Source organism: Pterocles gutturalis, unplaced genomic scaffold (assembly GCF_000699245.1).
Source record: "Pterocles gutturalis isolate BGI_N339 unplaced genomic scaffold, ASM69924v1 scaffold11286, whole genome shotgun sequence".
Lineage (NCBI taxonomy): Eukaryota > Metazoa > Chordata > Aves > Pterocliformes > Pteroclidae > Pterocles > Pterocles gutturalis.
Genome location: NW_010103206.1, coordinates 74,473 through 97,368, shown reverse-complemented (window position 1 = coordinate 97,368; position 22,896 = coordinate 74,473). Strand labels below are relative to the sequence as shown.

Genomic DNA, 22,896 nt, shown 5'->3' with positions numbered 1-22,896 from the left:
GCTGAGTCACATGTTTTCTGGCTCTGCTCAGACACTGTTGTTTGATCATTGTGTTTCTGGCTTTTGAGTATGACTAGTTCACAAAAGGAAAGTTTAGCAGCTGGGTGAAGCTGTCAGCAGAGCTTTGATCTTTTGTGGGCTGGGACCTGCCCCACGGATGTGCAGACACTGATGTACAGACATACACAGATGTGCACATCTGTCCTGGGCAGGCCAGCTCCGGGGCGTGTAAGGGTACAACGCATCGGTTTCTGCAGCCAGCACTGTGGCCGTGGTCACAGCTGCCACCACTTGTCCCACAGCTGGAGTGACCAGGTGGATGCTGGTGATGCTGAGTGAGATCTTCAGGGCATATCCTGCCCGAGGCTGGAATTTGCACTGCTCTGCATCTGGCAAGACACCTCTGCTGCTCCATTGCTGTCTTTGAGCCCAAGGAATGAGTCACGACAATGCAAATCTCTGCAACGAGGCTGGAATTTGCACTGCTCTGCATCTAGCAAGACACCTCCGCTGCTCCATTGTTGTCTCTGAGCCCAAGGAGTGAGTCACGACAATGCAAATCTCTGCAGCCCCAGGGAGACATTCCCACCATGGGCTCCAACGCATCTAAAGGGCTGTCTTTCACTCCAGGAGATGCCCGTGCTCTGGTTCTTTCTGATTTTAAAGCACTTCTCCCATCATCTCAAAGCACTTTGCGAGCTCTGATGTTAGACTGTGCATCTCTGAGACAAATGCTCTCTTCTTTGGGAAAGCCATCTAAAAGGTTTGCGTAGGATCGCACAGCAGAGCCAAGGAGAGGTCTGCAGGAGCCTTGGCTCCCAGCGCCCTTCTCCCAGTGCAGGAGCACATGACAGTTGGAAACTGGTGTCTCTGGAATTCTTCTGAAGAGTTAACAAAGTGCGTTGGGTCTCCTTGCCCTTGTGGAGGGAGCCAGAAGGTTGTTGCGTCACTCCATAAACTTTTATAAACCTGCGAGACTGAGACTTAAACAACCACGATTGTCTGAAGCTAATAGTAAAAGAAATAAAATACTTCTGACCTAATAGCTATTGGCTGTAAAACACCCAGGGAAATTTACCTTGAGTGAAGAAACACAAGAAGCAGTTGTTCTGTGAGAAGGCAGCTCTGGTGGGAAAGGTGGCAAATGTTTGCATTGATGCTGAGTAAAAGTCTCCTGCGATCTCCTAGCCCTTGTGGCTGAAGCAGTGATGCCAAAATGGGTTGTGTCCTTGTGTGACCTTGAAATTACGATGTCTGTGTGATGCCAGTGTTGATCCCTCCTTTCCGAAAGCTGAGCATAGCAAGGGAGCTCTTGGTGCTGGAGGAGGTATCTCTGTCATGCTCCTGGCCATCGTTGTATTTTTTATAAGCTGATATTTGCAAGCGTATCTGGGTGGCTGCGTATCCACAAGTCCAGTAAGGGATTGTAATTAAACTTGATGTAATTTATTCGCAACAGTGGATTCATTTATACACTATAGAGTTGTCTGTCCTAATCTAAGTCTCCTTGAACAAACACTTCTGATTTTACATCTCATAAAATAACTAACGTTTCTCCATGGGTGGCATGAGCTCAGGCAGCAGTGTGAATATACTGTGAGTTTAATACCTTCTTACAAGTAAAATAACCTCCCCAGACTCTCTCCAGACTTGCTCATATCTCAGATTTTGATGGGCCACTGGCACAAACTGTTGTGCTTGTGCATTTTTCTTGATAACCCAGCCTTTCGTATGTGTCCCATTGTTTGGAAGTGAACAGTACAGACAGTGTCTGTTGCCTTTGATGTTATCTTTGTGTGCCTGGAAGCTGCGGTACCATCTTTTCTTATGGTTGAATCGCGCGTGAGTGATGAAGAGTGGCTGGAAGGATTAGTAGAAACGAAGCAGTTTTCCATGAAATATCAGTGGAAGCTGACATCTAGAAAGGAGAGGTCAATGGATGTGCTCCATCATTAAAGAGCAGGGAATAAAGATTTTCTGGAGAAGGCTTAAAACAGGATAGCTGGTGCCTTCTGGGAGATCTTTGTGGTAAAATATCTCCAAATGTAGAGGTGAACCTCAGCCTTGTTCCCATAACCCTCAACCTATTTTGGAGACCACTCTGTAGCTTATGTTAATGATGGAGGAGGAATGGTTTCCCAAGCTCTGCCCAAGTGGACAGCCTTACAGACAAGTGATGAGTGGAAAACCTGAAAAGATGTGGTTATAGCAAACAACTGAGGAAGAGTGGGGAGGAGAAGGAAGATGAGAAACCCATTGCCTATGGCCAGTCACAGGGAATACTGTCCTCTTGAATTTGTAGAGCTATGGGCCAGCTCAGTAACTTGGAAGGTTGTGTTTCTGGTGTTACAGTATATTAAAAAAAAAAAAAAAAAAAAAAAAAAAAAAAAAAAAAAAACAACAAAAAAAAAAACGGGATGGGGAGCAGGGAGGGTGGATGGTGAATGTAGGAACGTAGCAGTTAATGCATGACCAAACCTTGCTTGTAAATACAGAGGGGTCCCAAAAGACAAACTATGCTGTAGCAGTATATCTCAAGCATAGCCTTGCCATCATTGTTTTTCTTCCAAAAAAAAAAAAAAAAAAAAAACCAAAACCTGCTGATCTGTGCTCTTGGAGAAAGTGGGTCTGAACCAAAAATGCCAAAGTGCCAGTTGTGGTTTTACTGGTGGGTTATCACATCGGAATAAAATTGGTCTTTCAAGGCAATTAAACAGTATCAATGTACATTTGGCTTCCAGAAATGCAATTACAAGGGATAAATGATTGTCCAATTTGCTGAGACCTTTCAGTGAGTTCATTGGATTGTAGCTTCAGTATTAGCCACGTATTAAGCAGAGGAATCTGTGCAATTTTCAGTGCCGCTGGTTTGGATTTTAGAGGGCACAGGCATGTGGAAAGAGCCATATACCATTAGATAGGGTAGGAGGGCACATGCCCTTGCATTTATCACTCTCATCTCTTGGCCGTGATGTTGACTTTTAGGAAGGTGAGAGTAACTTTTTTTCCCCTGAAAGCTGCAGGATGTATGACCAAAAATGGTTATTTAGGAGCCAAGTATGTCTGAACTCACCCAAGCCACAAGGGTTTGCTGCCCTGTGCCCTTCCAGCGCCTCTAGGCACTGGGATGAGCATTGCAGAAGGAGTTATCTTCTCTTTGGGGCTGTTTCTGCAGGATTTGTCACTGCTCTGTGTATCTTGTAACAGATTTGCCTGTCAAAAGTAACTCATGGCTGGTTGTGGGGTTATTTTTTCTTCCTTTCCCCTTTTTCCGTACCTCCTTGTCCCCTTTCCCCCTTTTCCCCATGTGGACTGTAGGTGTGGGCTGCTACAAGTAGGAGACAGAGTCCTTTCCATCAACGGCATTGCGACTGAGGATGGGACTATGGAGGAAGCTAATCAGCTTTTGCGTGATGCCGCGCTCACCAACAAAGTGGTGCTGGAGATTGAATTTGATGTCGCAGGTATGTTGCCGAAGGAATTGCTGCTCCTCGCTACCAGCTGGACCCTACCAGTGCCTTTGTTAACTGGTGGGAGGGTGTGTATTCACACCAATATGGGAGGTTTTTCTTGCTAGACCTCAGAGGGAGGAGAGGACCCTGTAGGACCTTTTCAATTTCTCCTTGTTCTCTAATGTGCACCAAGATGGAGGGTCCTTCTGCTGATCCCTTCATGAATGCCTTGTTCTGACCACTTGGCTGAGATAAGCCTAAGGAGTAGATGAAGAGGCCACCTGCACTTTAAATATTTGCCCATTAATATGAATAATATTTGTATCAATTTATGGCCTTGAAATGAGGGAGACAGCTATTGGCTGGAGCCAAAGTTCAGTTTTGTATTAAAAAAAAAGGTTTTTTACTTTTACATGGACAGAGTTGCCTCAGTCTTGAAATGCAGCATGATGTGAGCGCTTCACTTGATGTTCAGAGCATGTATTTTTAATGAGAATACAAATTTTAACCTGAAGTCCCCAAGGCCATGAATAACAACCTTATTTGAACCAATAAAGCTGAGTTTTATGGGCTTGTTTTTCTTGGTTCTAAAGAAACCATCCATGCAACTGAAAACTCGCTCTTTTCTCCTGTTTTCTTTTTTCTCTCTGTTTTTGGTGTTATAGAGTCTGTCATACCCAGCAGCGGTACTTTCCACGTTAAATTGCCCAAGAAAAGGGGTGTAGAGCTTGGAATTACAATCAGCTGTAAGTATTGCTCAGACTTGCGCTAGCAGTTGCAAGAGCAGCTGCTTTCCATCCTGGCACATCAGAGGGGCCCAGTGGAGAGAGAGAAGATTATGTGGGGGTTCCTGGTAGCGCTTGAGGTGCCTGTGATTGATCCCAGATGGAATTAGATGTGGGGTTCCTGCCTCCACGAGCTGGTGGCTGCAGAGAAAAGCAGCTGCATGGAGGGTTGGGGCAAAGGATGCATCTCAACCAACCAGTTGGTCTGTGCCACAGACTAATATTCTATTCTATGATATTATTTTTATTTCCTTGGTCACCATTGTGTTATGTTCCTTTTGTCTGCATCAGGTGGGACCCTTGCAGGGAGAGGTGGACGGAAGGGGAGAGCAAGCGTGAGGTGAACCCACAGCGTGAAGGGCAGAGAGGGGACAGTGCCAAGAGAAGGATGGGGATGAAGAGGGTGGCTGGGTGGGGTGAAGGCACTTTAGGGACAGGAGGGTGCTGAGCAGGGTTTGCTGGGGGTCCATGTGTTGACTAACCCCAGCCATGGAGGAGGAGATCCATGTGCCAGGACTTAGTGGGCTTTTCTCTCTTCTCTGTTCACTCTTGGTTAATTATCATTGTTTCTCTTCTGAAATGTATTTTTCATTTAAGGACCTTTGGCCTCTTTAAAAGAGATGCTGTAAGGGGATGATAGTGGCAGATCCATCCCAGATTTTTGGCCGTCTAGGGGTCTTATGCCTTGCATCAGTGAACTTTTCCTTAATGGCAAATGTGAGCAGGTCTGGCATCACTCACCCCTCTCTTACTGCTGGGTAAACTGAGTTCAGTCATCTCAGATTTGCCATGCCCAGAGGCTGCCACCACCTCTCAGCTGAAACAAAGAAAGTTGTGACACTGCAGTAATGGGATCTCGTGTCTGAGCCCTCGGGAGCGTGGAGCCAGCTGTGTCTGAGTCCCTAGGGAAACTTTAAAGCTAGGTTTCATTAAAATAGAGAAGCTATTTGCAATTACCTCTTGGCATTTGCAGCGTTAATCAGTGAGTTAATGGGAGGTGTTCTGGTCTGAGTGGGGTGTTTCCCAGGGGTGACTTGAACATCAGTAGGGCGGTGGCTTTGCACCCTCTGTTATTTCTTCTCCCTCTTCCCAGCTTCCCCTATTCGTGCCACAAGGATAACCCTGAGAAATAACAGCACAGTATTTAACATTTGGATTGGTAGCAGTTACTGTCTGAAGACATCGAAGTCCTTTCCGAAAGCAGCGGGGTACCCGTAACGCCGTTTTGCTGGCGGGGGAGCGAGCGCTGGGCCTACTACCCTGCCTGTAGGTAGCAACCTTTGACAACGGATCTGCTAGCAAAAAACTTCTGGCTTGAGCCTGGCCAGGGTTTCACCCCATTTAAGCTTCAAAGCTTGGTCTGTATCTGGGGCTGGAGAGCAAAACGAACCTGGGAGTTGCCAGCAAGAATATTCATTTCTATTTGTGGAGCCTCACATAAATGGGGTCTGCTTTAGATGGGCATTTACACTTCAAACGTATTTTTATGTTGAAAATGTTTTCATTTGAATTTTGTTTAAAAAACTGATTTCACACACTTTTTGAAACAAAAAGAATCTGACTTTTAAATGGTCAGATACCCATTCTCCAACTACAAAGCAATTTTTTAACAATAAAATAGATTTGATATTTCTGATTGTTGAACATGTTTGCAGGATGTTAAGTAATGCGTACACATAAACTTAAGATATATTTCAGTCCTTTGCTGAGTCAAAGCCAAAATTGTATTTACAAATGGAGCAAAAGACAGCCATCCTGAAAATGAGGTGGCGAGGATGAAATGCTAGTTGAATCCTAATTCTGTTTTTGTATATTACTCCAAATAAGCCTATGTCCACATGACCCTTAGCAAATTAGATCATCATTTTGTCACTCTGCCTCTGACCAGGCAGATAAATACACCAGTCTCAAACACGAAAACCAAAGCAAGCAGCCTCGTGGGAAGTACCTCCTGCAGAGCCATGATGCAGGAGCGTGATGCAAGCAGCAAGAGAAAAGAGGTAAAAATAACTCTGCTTTGTGCAGTTCCCCCCAGTTCTGCTGATTTGAAAGCTTGTGTAGGTCTAGAAACAGCTTTTATAGCTTTTCTTCTGACAAGGAAAAGAGTGTGTAACTACTGTTTTAAAGCAGGGGACTTGGTTCGCTGGCCTCCCATGTCGGGTTGCTGTTCCCTGCGCTGTCAGCTGGGGCAGGTTACATAGATGACAAGCTGGAGGGGTCCATAGGAGGCTGCCTGTGCTGTTGTGGCCGCAGAATTGGCCTTGTTTATAAATTTTGTGGTCCAGCTACACTGTGGATGAAGGATGAGTTGCTTTCGTTGAGTTCTACCTCTTGGCTTCAGCAGGTTCATGTGCAGTGAATTCCTCTGCCTAGGAAGGTTTGCCCTGCTGCCGCCTTAAACAAGCAGAAAGTGTTACGAGCTCATCAGAGGAGCGCTACGGAAATAAAAGCGATCCAGTTCGTGCTGTGCTGCGGCTCTTAGAGCTAATCGGGAGATGGCTAAACCGGGGGAGAGCAGGATTCTTGATGGATGCATTGGAAGAATTTGTGTAATGGAGCTGGCTGCAGGAGGAACCATAAATCTGCTGGAAAACCTGATAAAAGGGCTGAAAACCCAGGAGGCTTCTGTATGAGGAGGGAGGCACTGCTGGCTCTGGGATGAACAGAGAGGGTCTGTGCCTGCTCCTGGGATGTTTGCTGGGGGCACTCATCTCCGAGGTTTCTGGGTTTGCTGGAAGGAGAAGGCTTGACCTGGGCGAGCCGCAGCCTGGGGTCGGTGTGCATGGCTGCGTGCGTGCAGAGGGGTTTCTTCCCCCCGGCTCCGACACAGCATGGCAAAGGGATGCAGCAAATTAAGACACGTGATGCAAATATTTGGATGTAGCATAATTTCCTCTTCCATTCCCCAAAGAATGAATAGGAAATCCAAGGAGTGAGCCTTTCACTGGCTCTGCTTTGTATTTCTGTGGCACCTCGGTGCCCTCAAGCCTCATTTCAGTCTCTTAGGTTTGCTAAATGGAAATTATCAACGTAAAACACCGAAGCTGCCTCATGTGCACCGCTTCCTTGTGCTTCATCCAGGGGGGAAGCGACAAGATGCCAGCAAAATCGCACTCGTTTTTTTCCACGCCCCAGTGCCTCGATTTCCATCCCAGGGAGGAGGCTGCATTTGTTTGTGGAACAGCTGCTCTGCTTGAAGAGCGGAGCGTGTCCTCCTCTCTGCTCACCAGGGTCAGGGAGCTCTGCCGATGCCCTGAACGGCGGGGATGCAAAGCCCTGCAAACCGAGGTTGTTGACGCAGGGATGTGAATGTTTGGCTCTTGTTAGCCTGGACGACTCATCTCCATTAGCAGAACACAGGCCTTAAGTGCTCTGCTCTTGCTGGCTGCCTTCAGTTCTAATGATACAATTATGCTTTTGTAGGTTTTCTGTAAATCTCTTACAAATTAAGCTCTCCAACAGCGAGAAGCTAATAGTCATGTATTCTTGTATGGTCAATACCTGACCTCTTAAAATAAGATATGGATTTGTTATTAGCCTCTGGAAAATGATAGTTGATTACTCAAAGGATTGCTTTCTGTGTTGGGTTGGGGTTTTTTTTTGGTGTTTTTTTTTTTTTTTTGGCTGTCTCAAATATCCTCTCCAAGGGCTTGTTGTGACATTTGCTGCAGGATACAGGTGTGTTGTTGTTGCTGTTTAAAACAGATATTGAAATTACCGTTCATTTTAGCTGCGCATTAATGCTTTATATAGCATGTTTATCAAATTACCTTTATATATCTTAACAAATCAATTCCTGTGCCCTTGGTGTGAGGTACTGCAGATAAGGTGTAGGTAGTATATCTGCTTGCAGGCGATAAAACCGGATTTTGGATAGATAGATAGATAACTTCGATTAAGTTGCTTAAGCAGTGTTATCACTGTCCTAGTGAGAAGATGGATCTGTGAGCCGAGCAGATCTAGCTTTGCTGGCGCTGGATTAACCTGGGACCTGCCGCCAGCCCGGCAGAGCACGTCTGCAGGCGGCAGCGAGCCTGGCAGCCTCCCGTCCTGCCCCCTCGCGAACGCTGCAGCTTCAGCTGGGATTTGCAGCTGATTCACTCTGAAATGGGATATTCTGTCCTGGTTTTGCTACCTGGAGGTTTTGAAAGGAAATAGATCTGCTGTGGGGTAAATATCCTGCTAGAGGCACTGATAATTTATTCATCTGCTGCTAAAACTAATGAATGATAGAGCAAAAAATTGCATACTGAGGTTTGTATTTTCACGGCCACTTTTTGGAATTGATTCTGATTTGCTTTTATCCCCCTTCTCATTCCTTAGCTATCCTGAGCTTATTGGGTTTGTGATTTTGTTTGGTTTTTTCCCTGTTTACAAATGCTTGCTTTCTTAACTGTTTTCTTATGGCATTGTTACAATTTCTTTAATTACGCGTTGGCAGGGTGCTGCTTTGGCTTGGTCAATAGCAAAGGGCATTTGTAATGGGTTGATGCGTGTGAGATATGTGCTCGTGCTCCTTGGAGGGGAATAATTTACCAATACGCATCATTATGCATTCTTTTAAAAACACAAACCGGACATGTGTCCCTGGCCTCGTCATCCATCACAAGAGTAAACACCGAGCGAGCCGCAATCCCAGCAGAGGTGGCGAGAGACTGAAAGCCATTTATAAAAAGTAAATAACAGTATTGATCAATTCACCTTTTTATTACTGCCCTGTCACCACCGCCAAGCAGTGTTTTCATTTTGAGTTTCTCCCCCACCCCACGCTTCTGCCTTCACCAGCTGTTGATTTATGGAGCTTTCTCTGGGCCACTGGAGCAGATTTGAACTATCTTTTGTACTGGTAAACCTGCCAAAAATACAAATGTGTCTGAAAAAGAGCCTGTTTCCACCTGAAGTGGTTTGCCCTGGCAGATGGAGACCACAACCAGCTGAGAGCGAGCGTGGGCTTCTGCATGCCAGCCCATCCATCTCTCCATCCATCTCTTCTCTTGGCCCCTTTTGCTGCTTGTCTCTGTTTTACAGACAGGAAAGCAAGCCCCAGAGGCAAGGCTTGGTGTTGGAACCTTGTTTTCCTCCAGCAAACAGAATTACGAAGGCAACGTCCTTTGAAGGAAAATAACCACATTGGCAGCAGAAATGGATGGATGAGAAGGCTTTACTCATCTGTGCAAGTGTCTTACCTCCAAACACCGCAGCCCTAATAAAGTAATAATGTAATTTTAGGGGTTTTTTTTAATTGCAGGAAGGTTGGAAATGGTTTATCCAAAGCCTCACCTGAGATCTACAGATCTAGTGCCTCTGACCCTGACTGAGTCACCGCTTTGGTGACATTGCAGCTCTCCTGCCCATGGATGGGGCAGCCGTTGCACAGAGGCACGTTGTCACCCTTCGTGAACAGCCCAGGACTGTTAAAAACGCGGCTCCCAGGGTGGCTGGGGTGGTTGGGGACAGCCTGGTCCCAGCTGACGGGCGGAAAGCCCAGCTGGGTGCTCTCCTGGGGCACTGGAAAGGGCTTGGACATGCCAGAAGTGAATTAATGGAGTTAGTAACTGCGGTTTGTTTGGTTTTTTAAAAAACGAGCAGCAAGTGACTGTCCTGTGCTCTGAGATTTCATTATGTTAACTTCGTATCTTATGCCTCTTGTGAGAGAATGATTATTCATTAAGTCTCACCCTTCAGATTTGTAGGTGCTGACTAATAATGGTGATTTTATTTCCATTTTGTACCAAGTGATTATTTAAAACAGAGAGCTGCCGTTTATTGAAGTTTGGGTACTCTGATGGGAGGGACAGTCATCTGGAGTTGTACAGGGCTCTTGCATTTAACTGGTCTCCAGAAAAATCTATTTGGAAAGCACAATTTCAAAAAAAAAAAAAAAAAGCAAACAAAACCCAGAATGATTTTTTCCTTAAAACTTACTTTGTTTCCTAATGTACAAAGCCCTGGGTTTGTCACCCTTGCTTCTGACCCGGGACGCTTGTGCCATGTTCAGTGCTGACACCTGTTGCAGAGCTGCAGAAGGACGAGGTCTCGCTCTCTGCTCAGACACTGACCGTGGGCAGGATCGCCCATGTCTCGCATGTTGTTGTCTACACTTGCTGCTTTGTTTTTTTCCCCCCTTTCTTCTCCATCTCTTTGCTCTTTTGAGTGTTCCTGGTCTCTGAACGTGTCGTTCCAGCTGTGGCTGGGTGAGATTTAGAGATGGCCATCCCCAGCCCACCATCAGGACTGTGGAGATCCTCCCTACCCCCCTTCTGTCACACTGCCTCTGCTTTGAAGCTAACAAACCTTGCAGTGAGAAGTGTTTTTGCTAACCTGGACCGTTTTGACAGAACGGGGCTGGGAGTGATTAAACCCGCAGTGATGCCAGCCCAGCCCGCGGCTCAGGATGTGATACCGGGGTCTCCCATTACCGCCGCTCAGACCACCTCCTTCTGCACCTTTCATCAGCAAATACCTGTTCTGTATTGAGAAAGAGAACAGCAGTAGTCATAACAGGGCGATGCATCTCTGTGCACTGTGCTGTTAGTCTGTGGTGTGTGGCCTTCCCAACTGGGGGGGGATCTCTGCATCGATTTTAGCTGCTGCACCGCATCGTTCCCTCCCACCGCTCAGCTCTGCCAGGCGTGTGTCCGTCTGTCTGCTGGCTGGTCCATTCTGTGGACAGGCTGAATGCAGGCTCTCAGTGAATCTCCACAACCTGCCCGCTTCTCTTTGACCCACGGCCGCAAGCTGATCATGCGTGTCCAGACCAAAATTGCCTGGCACCACGCTCCAGTAGGAGATGGGGAAAATAATTCTTCCAGGCTCAGGACCATTCAGCAGTCGCATTGCCGTGACTATTATAAAGTCAGTCACGGTCTGCTCTTCACTGTCTGACCTAACTTTTCTACTCAAGCCTGCTACAGCTGAGATTGGCTGTCTTTTTGCTCAGTTCAGTACAGAAGGTTTAATTCTATCTGGGAGAGGGTATCCTTAAAGATGACGGGTTAGCACATATGTTTTTAAATCTCATAAATAAACAACAGAAAAAACTCAAGCAGAGAGGCTGCTAAGAGGAAGCACTCCTTTATGTCTGACTTTGTGGTGCTCTCTAACTGCTGTTCAGGCAGATGGATCTCTGTGTGGTTGATGCCACGTGCCTCACAGATATTTTATTCTCTGACCTGCACCTGCTATGTTCAGATGCTGCCAGTTTCTTCCTTCCCACGCAGTTTTAGCTGAGAAGCTCCGTCAGCTTTAAATGAGACGATGCAATTCCCGTAGCAAGGCAGGAGGGAGTGACATGGGGTGAAAAGGATGCTCCTGGCGTATGTTTGGTGTGTGGATGGCAGAGGGGTCAGGAGGGGTTCGAGTCATAAATCTCTCTTGGATTTCTCAAGAGAGCAGCAGGTCTTGCAGGCAAATTTGAAAATGCAAATGCTCCCAGAGATGCGTACTTGCATCTCTCATGGGCTGAAAAAGTTATTAAAGGGAGATGAGTTGGAAAGCACCCCTTCGAGCTCCAGCACGGAGACCAGCCCTGATTTATCTGCTTGTATGATGAAGTGGCCTGGGGAGCTGAACGACCTGGAAAAGAATGTTTTATCTAGTTCTTCATGGGTTATTTTCCACCTGGAGAATTGTCCAGCTTGGTTTACTTGGAGAACACAGAAATGCTGGGATTAACCCCAGTGCTGAGCTGGGTACTCCCTGCGCAGCAGTGCTGCTGTCCAACTCGCTGTCTTGCGTCCGAGACGTGGGTGATCGAGCAATCCCACCTCTTGCTGCTGGACATCACGTCTCCTCCCCTTCTTCAGGATGAGACCAAAGGTAGCAGCTAGATAAGCTGGGCAAAGGGCAATCAACAAGCATTTGCAGGGATTCACTTTTTTTTTTTCTTTTTTTTTTTCTGGTGTGGCTTCCAGAGTTCAAGTGTGAAGCATCCTTTTGTCAAAGGACTATAAACTGCTTTCTTACAATTCCTTCTCCCCATTAACTCTCCCTGTCCTAAGCAGCAGACTCAATACCAAGCTTTGTACCCATGTGTCTCTTTTGCAGCTGCAAGCAGAAAGCCTGGGGAGCCTTTGATCATCTCTGACATCAAGAAGGGGAGCGTAGCGCACAGGTGAGTGCAGAATTTCCCGTCTGCCACACCTATGGCAAAATGTCTGGCCCAGTGACGAGAGGTAGGATGAAGCCCAAGGAGTAGCACTTGGGTCTGGGTTTTGCCAGCATCCAAGGAGATCTCAGCCGTAGAGGTTGGTCTTAGACCACAGTAGGGTTTGTGATAAAAACTGTCAGTATTGAAGCAAGTAGAATTGAGCTAATGGTGAAGGTGGTCAGGGCACTGATTCAGAGCTCTGCTGACTCTATAGGAGATGGATGTTTAGCATTTAATAGGATGTGGTAAAGGGCTTCATATATCCCATGAGGTGCTATGGCTCATCAGGTAGTTTGCGGTGTCTCAGCTCCTGCTCAGGTGGATGGAGTAAGTGAATTGTGGGCACTGGTGGAGAACTGTGCAAATAACTCAGCATTTATTGGTGTCACCTCTGATCCCAACACCTCATAGCAAGGCTTTCAGAGGGATTTAGTGCTGCTGGAGGGCTCGTTTCTAAGAGTGCTCATACAGGAGATCCCATAAAAGGTAGAATATCTGTCAGTTAAACATCAGGCGCTTTTCAGTGCTGTAGGTTAGCCAGGCTGTAGATCTAATCTTCCTGCCTTGTTCTGTGTTGATGCACGCTCTACACCAACTTCCTCTCTTTAAGTTATAATTGTCCCAGACTGCGTTCATGGTTGTTTCCCCAGAAAAGATTGAGGATAGTAAAAAGTTAATATTGTCATTGCCACTGCAGGACCGAATGCGTCGCGGGATCCGAAAGGCAAATACAAATGTACTTTTAGTTTTCTTTTCCTTTCCACGTAGAACTGGCACCTTGGAGCCTGGAGACAAGCTGTTAGCCATTGATAACATCCGACTCGACAATTGCTCAATGGAGGAGGCTGTGCAGATTTTGAGGCAGTGTGAAGACCTGGTCAAATTGAAGATTAGGAAGGATGAAGATAACTCTGGTACAGCAATCCTGATGCAAACTGGTGCCTGTCCACTGTAATGACATTTCTCAATAGGTAGTGCAAACCAACAAAGATAAGGGCTGCCGCCTGTCCAGTCACCACTTTCCAATTGATTATAGTCTATTTTTGTTGTTCTGCCCTTAAATGGAGTCTGGAAGGTTAAAATCCTGTTTGGTATGAGCATGGCTGAAGACCTCAGCCTTTTGCTTCTAAATGTTGAGAGTCTTTCCTATCACTTTTTGTGGCTAATTAAAAATTTTGGCAAAATTTTCTCTTTCAGATGAGCAGGAGACAACCGGTGCTATTATCTACACAGTGGAACTGAAGCGGTACGGCGGCCCCTTGGGAATAACCATCTCCGGGACAGAGGAACCTTTCGATCCTATCGTCATTTCGGGCTTGACTAAACGAGGGCTGGCAGAAAGGTGACGTTTGGGGACAGAGGGGTTGAATTGATGTGGGAAGGGATCTTGAACTTTGCAGAGTTTCCTCTGCTGTCGTAAACTCTTCCTGGGTGTTTTAGCCTGCTAAAAAGGAAAGGTGCTGTGAAGGTACCCAGCGCTGTGCCGCAGGGACAGCCTGCTGCTCCGGCTCTGCAGACCCACGTGCAGGATGTGTGGGGTTGTTGGGACTGTGCTGCCAGGGCCATGAAGGAGGCTCAAAGCAGGGCACTTCTGAAAGAGTCAGATCCAGTGTGTCAGTTGAGTGCAGCAGCCAGGAAATTGTGTTTCTCTGCCCCTCTTCCACAGAGATGCTCCCTGCTCTGTGATTTCCCAGCCTGCCACAGAGCCAGCGTAGGCTCCTGTCTGGGTCTCGTGGCTTACAGCCGTGGCAGTGGGGTGTCCTGCTGGAACCACAGGAATTCAGAAGTCTTCTGACTCGTCCTTGCTGGTTGCTTGGTCTGTTCCATGTGGAGGAACCTCAGTGCAGGTCTCAAGCAGCAGACATTCATGCTGCAGAAATGTAGGTGCGGGTTTACCTTCGGCAACCAGGGAGGTTGTCTGTGCGTGTGCCTGTGTCTGAATATCTGTGTATGCGTGGGATGTAAAGGATCAGGACATTGCTGAGAATATAAGGTGGAACTGAGTCATACACTGTATCGTAATTAACCTGTCTGTGTGGTAGCTGTGCCTTGTAGATGGATCGTTTCAGCAGCCCTGACTCACACTGCTCATAGGGTTGCTTTACCCTGTGCTGCCTGACAGGCAGAGCAGCAGCAAAAAAACCCCTGAACAAATCGGTGTAAAGTGCTAGACCTTGGGAACGTTGGACTGCAGATCTGGCCTGTTGGTTCTTTCTGTCTCAAGGCCACACACTCTCTTAGCTGGACTGTAAAACAGCTCAGTGCCTCTGTCTGCGTCGGGTTCCTCGAGCTCTCGGCACACGTGCTGCTGCACCATTGCTTCCCTTTGGTACAGAAAGCAGCACATCGGTGCCTCCTGAGAAGTAAGGAAGAGGGATGGACTTAGTCATTAGTGGTTCTTCTCTTTGGGGATTTTATGTCACTGCCTGCCGCTGTACAATTCAGTCTTTTTTCCCTGGATAATAATAGCCACAGAGTATCCGAGGCTTTGCTGCACGGCAGGTGTGCGCTGTACCTGCAGCCCAGCACGGGAGAGGTTAAGGACAGAAAGCCCAAATGCTGTCAGGTGTCAGAAGACAGTCTCAGATCCTTTGCTCTCAGTTCCCTTTGCAATGCTGTGGCTGTTCCTCCTTTGAACTCGGATGCACATCAGCGACTGCCCCACGGATACACACAGTGCGGGGACGTGCTGCGGTACTATTGGATCTGGATCAGGAGCTGGCAGGCAGTAAGGAGGGAAAAGCCTTTTGAGAAGAGCGATGGAGCCGGGAATCTTGACTCTCTGTCGGGAGGGTGAGGAGCGCTGGGATGAAGGCTGCCTGCGGGAAAGGTGCACATTTTTTTCCTGGGAGTTGCAGAAGGGAACTTGACCTTGTCAAGGGAAGAGGGGTGGTCCTAGTGTTCTCCAAAGTTGTCCCTTCCCTGCCGTCACTACGCTCCCCTGTGCCACAGGCGCCCTTGGCCAGGCTCTGAAGGGTGGGACAGGTTTCTGAAGGACAAGTTTTTAAGCCCAAATCTGTGCCTGACTTTTGCTGGAGCACAGGACGTGTTTCAGCAGCTCTGGCACAGGGTGGACCAGATCCTGATGTCTGATAACGGGGATGCGCCGGCTGCTCTCATAGAGGCAGGAGTGAAGGTCTGCGCTGGGCTCCGGCTGCTCGCTTGGTGATGAGGAAGGCAGAGTGTCCTCTAGGATCTGTCACACGTCTGTCACAGCGGGTGACAGGCTGTCAAAGCTGAAAAGGCTCCAGATTCAGATGACTTGGGTTTTATCTTGACCTTGAACATTTTTTTCCTTGTACATGTCTGATTCTATAGAAACCTACAGAGGCAGCTCAGGTGTTTGGGTTGGTGCTGAGCAGCGGCTCTCCCCCCGTGTTAGTCTCTGTTTCCCCTCCTGCAGCACCTGCGGGTGGCTTTAGCCTGGGCCATGGGACTTGTTTTCCTTCTTGGTGAAGGGACCAGTACCGTTTGATTCTGGTCAAGGTGTAATCATAGAATCATTAAGGTTGGAAAAGACCTTGTAATGGTTCTCCAAGAGCAATTTTGGGCTATCACTGGCACTTTGAAGTGCCTGCCCAGCCTCTAGTGCCACCTGGTCAAGTACCTGGGAACAGCTGCGGGAGAGTTTTGTCCCGGAGTGCTCAGCACCAACCCATGTGGGCAAGGAGGACAAGGGATGGTGGCCTGGACCATGTGCCGAGTAGATCCCCACCACGTGCGTGCAGCCGCCTCTTCTCCAGCACTTGCTGGAACGTGCCTGTGGCCCCTTTTAGACCTGGTGACTTACATGTTGCTCAGTTCTGCTCGTCCATGTGTTTGTTCTCTGAGTGAGAAGGAACATGGATCACGCAGTTCCTTGGGCTGGTTTGTGTTTGAGGTGAATTAAGGACTGTTGGGGACGATGGAGAGGCACAAAGGTCATTGGCTAGAAACAGCTTTCTCTGTCCCTCCTCCTCTCTGCTTGCCCTCACCAGGGGTGCTTGAAGATGGACAGATGGGGGGACTGGACTTGGATTTACTCTTCCCTCCTTGAAGAAAACCACCTGGCTGAATGTGACCTTTCTCTTTCATGGTTTCTGTGTTTTTCCCTGCTGAGGGATTTTCACAGTTTCTGCAGAGCAGTTGTGTTGTTCAGGGGCAGGCGGTTGGGCTGATGTCTTGGACAGGAGATGTGTCCCCATGGTGGCCTTGGTGCTACAGCAGGAGACCCTCAAACGCTGAACCACTGCAGCAAACGACGCATCGTCTTTAGACTGCCAGCAGTTAAGCTGTATGTTTATCGACTGCGTAGATGGAACTTTTAAGACAAATACTCCGGTTCCAGTTTGTTCTGTAATTTATTTGAATGCGCAACTTTTCCCTGAAGGCTTTTTCAGGCTGGTTTGGATGGGACAAGACAGACATCTAGTGGCTGGCTGGGACTGTCCAAGTATTGCAGCAGCAGCAGACCAAACAGTGCTGCCTGCTGTTTGGCTACATTTCCCAATTTGATGTCCTTCTAGTCGATGTTTCACAGCAGCATGTCTACAGAAGTTTCACATTTTGAGGAAAGACGAGTAGCTGTTGTTCCTGCAGCAGTGTGTCAATTCCCAGCTGGGCAGGAGCAGTGGTCCGGTTTGGAGATGTAACCTGAGAGAGACGCGTTGCCAAGGACAAAAAGGTATTGCAGTGCAGATTTGCATCTCCCCCTGGCTCCATCGCACCGGTTCCTGATAGCTAAACCTCCCGGTGCTGCTGGAGGAGGAGAGGACTGCTGCTCTCGCTTGCTGGCGTTAGGGAGCGGCAGTGCAGTGAGCTTGGTCCAGCCCATGAGCTCCTGCCTCAGCGATGGACACCTCTGGTCCTGCTCTTCCCGGTGCTGCAGCAAACACCGGGAGAGGCACAGTGAGTCCCTCTCTGTGGGATGGAGGAGAAGGGGGAGGATTGCTGTGAGTTGTTAGTTTGTTCCTGGCTGTTCCTGAAGCAGAGGGTTTATTTTGCCGAGGGCAGAAGCCAGTGCTGGAACGTGGCCATGCAGTAAAACCCAGTAACCTCTTCTAGAGCGCTGGTCCTGATGGAGAAAGTCACAGTGGTGTAGCTGTGTAGGGGTGAGCGTTAAACATACCATGAACTGCTCTGCAACTGGTTCAGCTCCTGCTTGCACACACTATCTCTATGTGTTGGGCCATTCTGGTTTTGGGGTTTTTTTCAGTGGGTTTCTAGGTTTGTCTCATCAGTTCTTTCCATCAGTGGGAACACGTCCTTTGGTTCCATGTGTGACGACGGGTGAACATCACACACTGGAAACGCTTGTGCTGTTAGCATGCAGACCCCCTTGCTTTGAAGAATTTTGTCTGTAACCTTGTCTGCAATCCCAGCTCCTGACAGGCTGGGATCCAAGGAGTACATATGTTCCTGTGCTTATTTCAATGTGTGTATGCAGGTGAAAGATGGGGGGAAACCAGATTCCTGGTAGCGGTGATGAAATCACGAGTATACAGCATACCCAGGGGAAACCAAGACGTATTTGAAAGAGCTGAGAGTTAATATGCTGTTCCTTTGAGCGGCAACTTAATGGCCTGTCTCCCAGAGGCAAATTGCTTCTCTGAAGTTTCTAACGGCGCCTTCCCTCTCCAGAACTGGAGCCATCCACGTCGGTGACCGGATATTGGCCATTAATAACGTGAGCCTCAAGGGCAAACCGCTGAGCGAAGCCATTCACCTGCTGCAGATGGCGGGAGAGACAGTCACGCTGAAGATCAAGAAGCAGACGGAGAGTGAGTTGGGGAGCTGGTGCGGGGTGGGAGGGCGACGGTGCACCCCAGCAGGGACCGCGGGCGACGGAGCAGGTGGTGCTGGGGGTTTTCCTTCGCGTGTTGTGGAAGGTGAGACGAGGCGTGGCTGGGGACAGAGGGACAAAGTGGGTGTTTTTCGGACTTCTGACTCACAGCTTTTAAAAAAAGACAACCCAGAAGCTCTGTGTGGTACTGAGAAGAGATCAGACAGCAGGTTTATTTGTCATGATAGTTTTTTTTCAGACTGACAGCTTGTGCCATTGGTGCTGTTCCCTGTCTGTGTGGGTGTTTAAAGCAGAAGTGAAGCAGATGATGTTTTTTAAAAGTAGAAGAGTGCAGGAGCTGTTGAAATATAACTCCCTAAAATGAGCAAGTGGGCTCTGACGCAGAATCCCAGACACACATCCCATTTAATTCAACTTTTTGAAAGCGATTGGCAATAAATCTTTTACATCCTTGTTTCTGACTTGGGGTCCTAAGATAATCTTTCAAAGCATCCACCTTCACTCTAGAAATCCCCTTCTCATTTCCCTGCCACGCTCCCTGTGCCTTTGAAGCTCTTGATACGGTATCAAAGAGCAGGAGGAATTTTTGGGGAGACAGAGAGGGGAGACTGACAAAATCAGGGAACATGTAAACTTCTCTCCCCAACTTCTTCGAAGTCACAGCCAAACAGGGGCTTTTTAATGAAGTTCAGAAAGTAGCTGGTGCATTCTGGCTGCATATCTGTCCCTCCCCACACCCAGTATTTTCCACCTTTTCTGTGCTGTGCTTCCGCAGTCCCTAGATTTACCTGGACCTACCCAGAAATTGCAGAAATCAAGTGATAAATCTCTTTGCCCATGGGGTGTTTGTCCTGCATCTGGAAAAGTGGCATCGGTCTCAAACACAGCACCTCTTCAGACCTCAAAGCAGTTTGCAAATGCGTGGCAATACTCCTATTTTACAAATGGAGGAAGCCCAGGGAGAGGGTGGTGACTTAGCAGATAGAGGTGGAACTGGGGAATTGCTTCCTCCTCAAGAAACCCTGGTTTCGTTCCCTGCAGACAAGTGTCTTGCTCCTTGGTCTGAAATACTATCTTTTTTTCCTTCCTCCCTGATGACAGTTAGCATTGTCACAGCCTCTCACTGAAATAATTGACATGCAAGCGCCAGTTGGAGACTAGTTAATCATTCTGAGAATGAAGCAGGTGTAATTGAAATTTCAAGGTAATCTTGAATTAATCGCAGTGAGCAATCTTCTGAATGCTTGGAAAATAGGGACTTTCAGGACACTGGCCTTTGTTTGGTAAAATAATCTGTCCTCATTGACAAATGCAGACTTTCACAGGGCTTTTTATCCAGCCTCTGCGATTCAGAGATGCAGGGTGTGGATGGCTAACAGGATATCTAATCAACGAGGACTTTAAAATATTCGGTACAAAGAAATGCTTGTGCGGAGAAGCCATTCCTTGCATAGCTTCTGCCTGAAAGGGAATTTGATATAATGATAAGAAGGGCCTATTATTACTAAAATAATGAAAGGGAAGGTCTGAGCTTCATCATCCACATTCAGCTTTCCATTTCCAATCACTAATCAGGGGACATTCAGCCTCAAAGTACCAAGCCCAGGAATTCCACTGTTGTGAGACTGCATGGGAGACTCTGGAGAGGCGATGATTAGCCTCGAATTGATACGAGGTTGGACAGTTTTGGAAGGGGGCTATACCTTCAGCTGTGGTAGTTTGGGACCAGGTTGCATTGGCATTGGAATCTCATTAAAACGTAGGAAGTTTGTGGCCAGCAGCCTGACCAGGTGCTGCTCCGAGGAGACCCTCTGAGCCCAGAGCAGCCAGGGGCCATTGCGTGCAGGGATCAACACTTCTCTGCGCAGGGATGTTTGGAAGAAGCTTCCAGAAGTGCAAGAAGATGCGCTTGTGAATTGGGATTAGGTCCCAACTCTCTCTTATTTGGGAATCCTCAGATCCCCATAGTTGCTCCTTGTATTCCATGTGCTAAAAACTCAGGCATTTTTCTTGGTTCAGTTTGAGATAAAAGTACTGCATGAAAGCCTTTGAACTGCGTTGCACAGGGCTTTCTCAGCTACTTTTGAAGAGCTAAAGAGGTTCTTCAAAAGACTCTACAGCACCTGGGATTGCTCCCATGTCCCCATAAGCCTTTCCCTAAGGCTTGCTCTTCGTGCCTGCTAAAGTAGTATCTTCTGGTTTCAGAATCCTATCCCAAGAAGTCGGGGAGTATAAATGAAGTGAGTGACCCAGAAGATGAACTGACAGACTCCCAGAAAACTAGCAAGCTGTCTGAGATATACTCCACCACAATTCCTAGCGTGGACAGTGCTATGGAGTCCTGGGATGGCTCCGGCATTGATGCTGGGTATGGAAGCCAAGGTAAGACACGGTTGTCTCTTCTTAGGAGTCTCTGGTCCAAGCTGAAGATAGGCAGAGCCTCCGAACATGTCTGGAGACTGAACATGAGCCGAAGCCTGTGGTCTGACCGTATTTCCTCACTTCCAGCAAGGAACAAAATGTATTTTAAAATGCACTCCCGCGGTGCTCTGAGTTGATGTGTCTGTTTTAGGTTTTTATTGGCACATTTCTTCTGGCTTGTATGGCATCATACTGTTCATAGCATTTTCAAAACCATTACAGCGCTTTATAATTTGCATAATCAGAGGAAGTATTCACTGGCCATATGTCTTACAGAGTATTTGGTCTGTAGCTTGCTATTAATTCTCCAGAGAGGCCATGTAGGGCAAATTAATCCTCTTCAGGATGTTTTAAAAATCCACAAAAATGTCTTGTGACTAGAAGCACTCACTTAACAAAATAATTAAGGTAATACTACAAGAAAGTGTCTCTAACTCTGTAGTGAGTGATCAGATGAATACGTCTTCGAGGCCAAGTTTATTCAGCTGTGGCTTCTGGCAGACATATGGACTTGGGATGGAGGATGCTCTGGTCATGGGAATAGATTTTTACTTGGAGGTGAGCACTGGAAAATAGTTATTCCAGTTCAGATTTAATGATGTAAGCTAGTATTAGCCCATGTTGAAACAAAATAAAACCCTGAATCACCTCTGCAAAGGAAATTGGTGAAAAGACTGCTGTCCAGCGTGTGAAAACAGGGAGGGATGCTCCTGGAGCGGTGTTGCAAAGCACCTTCAAGGTGCTGAGCAAGGTACGTGTCCATGCTCGCTGCACTCTTGACTTAGAAATGTTCAAAGGACAGCACTGTGTGTGTGTCTCTTCCACCGTGCCTGTGTATTCCTGATCTGAAGCATTAATTTGGGAGTGCATTTGGGACTGGAGGCTTCATTAAGAAGGAATCCCCTGGCCTTCATAATGCTGCCATCCTTCTCCATCTAACTGAATGCTAACACCAGTTGGACACTGGATTTAGCAAAGTGATTGCTTGTACCGGTGAATTGAGAGCGAGTAATTGAGCACAGAGCCCTGGGGAGCAGGGCTGCTGCCAAGTTGCCCAACATCCGTAGACTGCACCTTTGCTGCAGGGGCTCTCTCCTCCTCCCTGGTGATTGCATTTGGCTGCATGGTGGTGTGCTGGCGCTGGCTGGGAAGAGGGGTGCTGGGGGCCAGGGAGAAGGATGGGCAGGGTTGCCCATAGGATGGCCAGGGAAGGCAGGATGCAGAGAGACCGGAGACACACAAAGCCTGGCCGCTGAGGTTTACACCCCAACTGGAGAAGCACAGATCCATCTCTGCAGCCTTGTGAGTTTTAGGTTCATCCACAGCTTTAGGAAAGGCTGAGGGAAGGGTTTGGGCGAGGGAGCTGTGCTGGGTCTGGTGGAACGTGCCACCAGGTGGCTCTGGGTCCCCAGGATCCAGCCCGTCTCCCTGGGAGGAGGAGGTGGAACCGGTGGCACCCAAGTGACAGCTCCACACACATCCCCCTGCGGTCCCCAGCCCCAGCCTGCTGCCCACCCGCTGCAGGGACCCGCATCCCGGGAGCTGGTCCTGTGCTGGCAGGCAGCGTGCGCTCCTGGCTGCTGGAAGATGCTGGCAAGCGCTGTGCTGGGGCTCTCTCCAGCGCAGTCTAACCTTTAAAAACACACAGAGGAAACACTCAGCTGAGTGAAATAACAGGCTTTGGCATTTTCAGAGAAAGTGCTGGCGTTGTTTTGGGGTATTTCCAGTGCTCTTAGCTGTTTGGGAGGTCAAGTCTCCCTTAATTATGTGTTTCTCCGTTCCCTCTTCCTGTTTGCCCGGCACAGCGTGTGATGGAGGTGCAGAATGTTTCTTGGAAAGGCTGTGGGGATTTCTCTGAAATGCTGAATGGGCAGCAGGAGGTGGGCAGGGGACTCGGGAGATTTATTTCAACTGCAGATGGCACTGGCGCTGCTGAGAAATGCTCTGTTTTGGACCTGAGGATCTTGTGACTTGGTAGTGATGGATTCACATCTCCGGAGTGAGACACCACAGTACAGGGGAGTCCCTGGGGGCAGACATAGCGAAACGTGTCTGGTTTCATCCTAACGGTCTGTATTGATCTCCTATCAGATGGGACGCAGATGAGCCTCCCCTCAAGCCAGCAGTTTTTCCTCCCGGCTGGAGCTGGTGACCGCCACCGGGTGCCCTCAGCACCATCGCGCTTGCTGAAGGGAGGCTGTGGCACCGGGCTGCTCTGGATGCAGTTTCTTTGCTGATGCATTCTATATCCTTTTTTTTTTTTTTTTTTTTTTTTTTGGGTTTCCCCTAAAAACCCAAAAAAAGGTT

General features: G+C 48.0%; 1 protein-coding gene across 1 annotated transcript in view; it reads left to right on the top strand.

The window, feature by feature from the left end:
• The window catches only part of LOC104471322 (glutamate receptor-interacting protein 2-like), a gene marked incomplete at its 5' end in the record, with an annotated part of 49,668 nt that overhangs the window by 14,628 nt on the left and 12,144 nt on the right, over window positions 1-22,896 (top strand). The window contains 7 exons of the mRNA XM_010086626.1: window positions 3,319-3,464; window positions 4,118-4,198; window positions 12,284-12,350; window positions 13,155-13,300; window positions 13,584-13,728; window positions 18,006-18,145; window positions 20,374-20,550. Of these exons, the coding sequence (XP_010084928.1) occupies window positions 3,319-3,464; window positions 4,118-4,198; window positions 12,284-12,350; window positions 13,155-13,300; window positions 13,584-13,728; window positions 18,006-18,145; window positions 20,374-20,550 (902 nt within the window). The remainder of the gene's footprint in view (window positions 1-3,318; window positions 3,465-4,117; window positions 4,199-12,283; window positions 12,351-13,154; window positions 13,301-13,583; window positions 13,729-18,005; window positions 18,146-20,373; window positions 20,551-22,896) is intronic.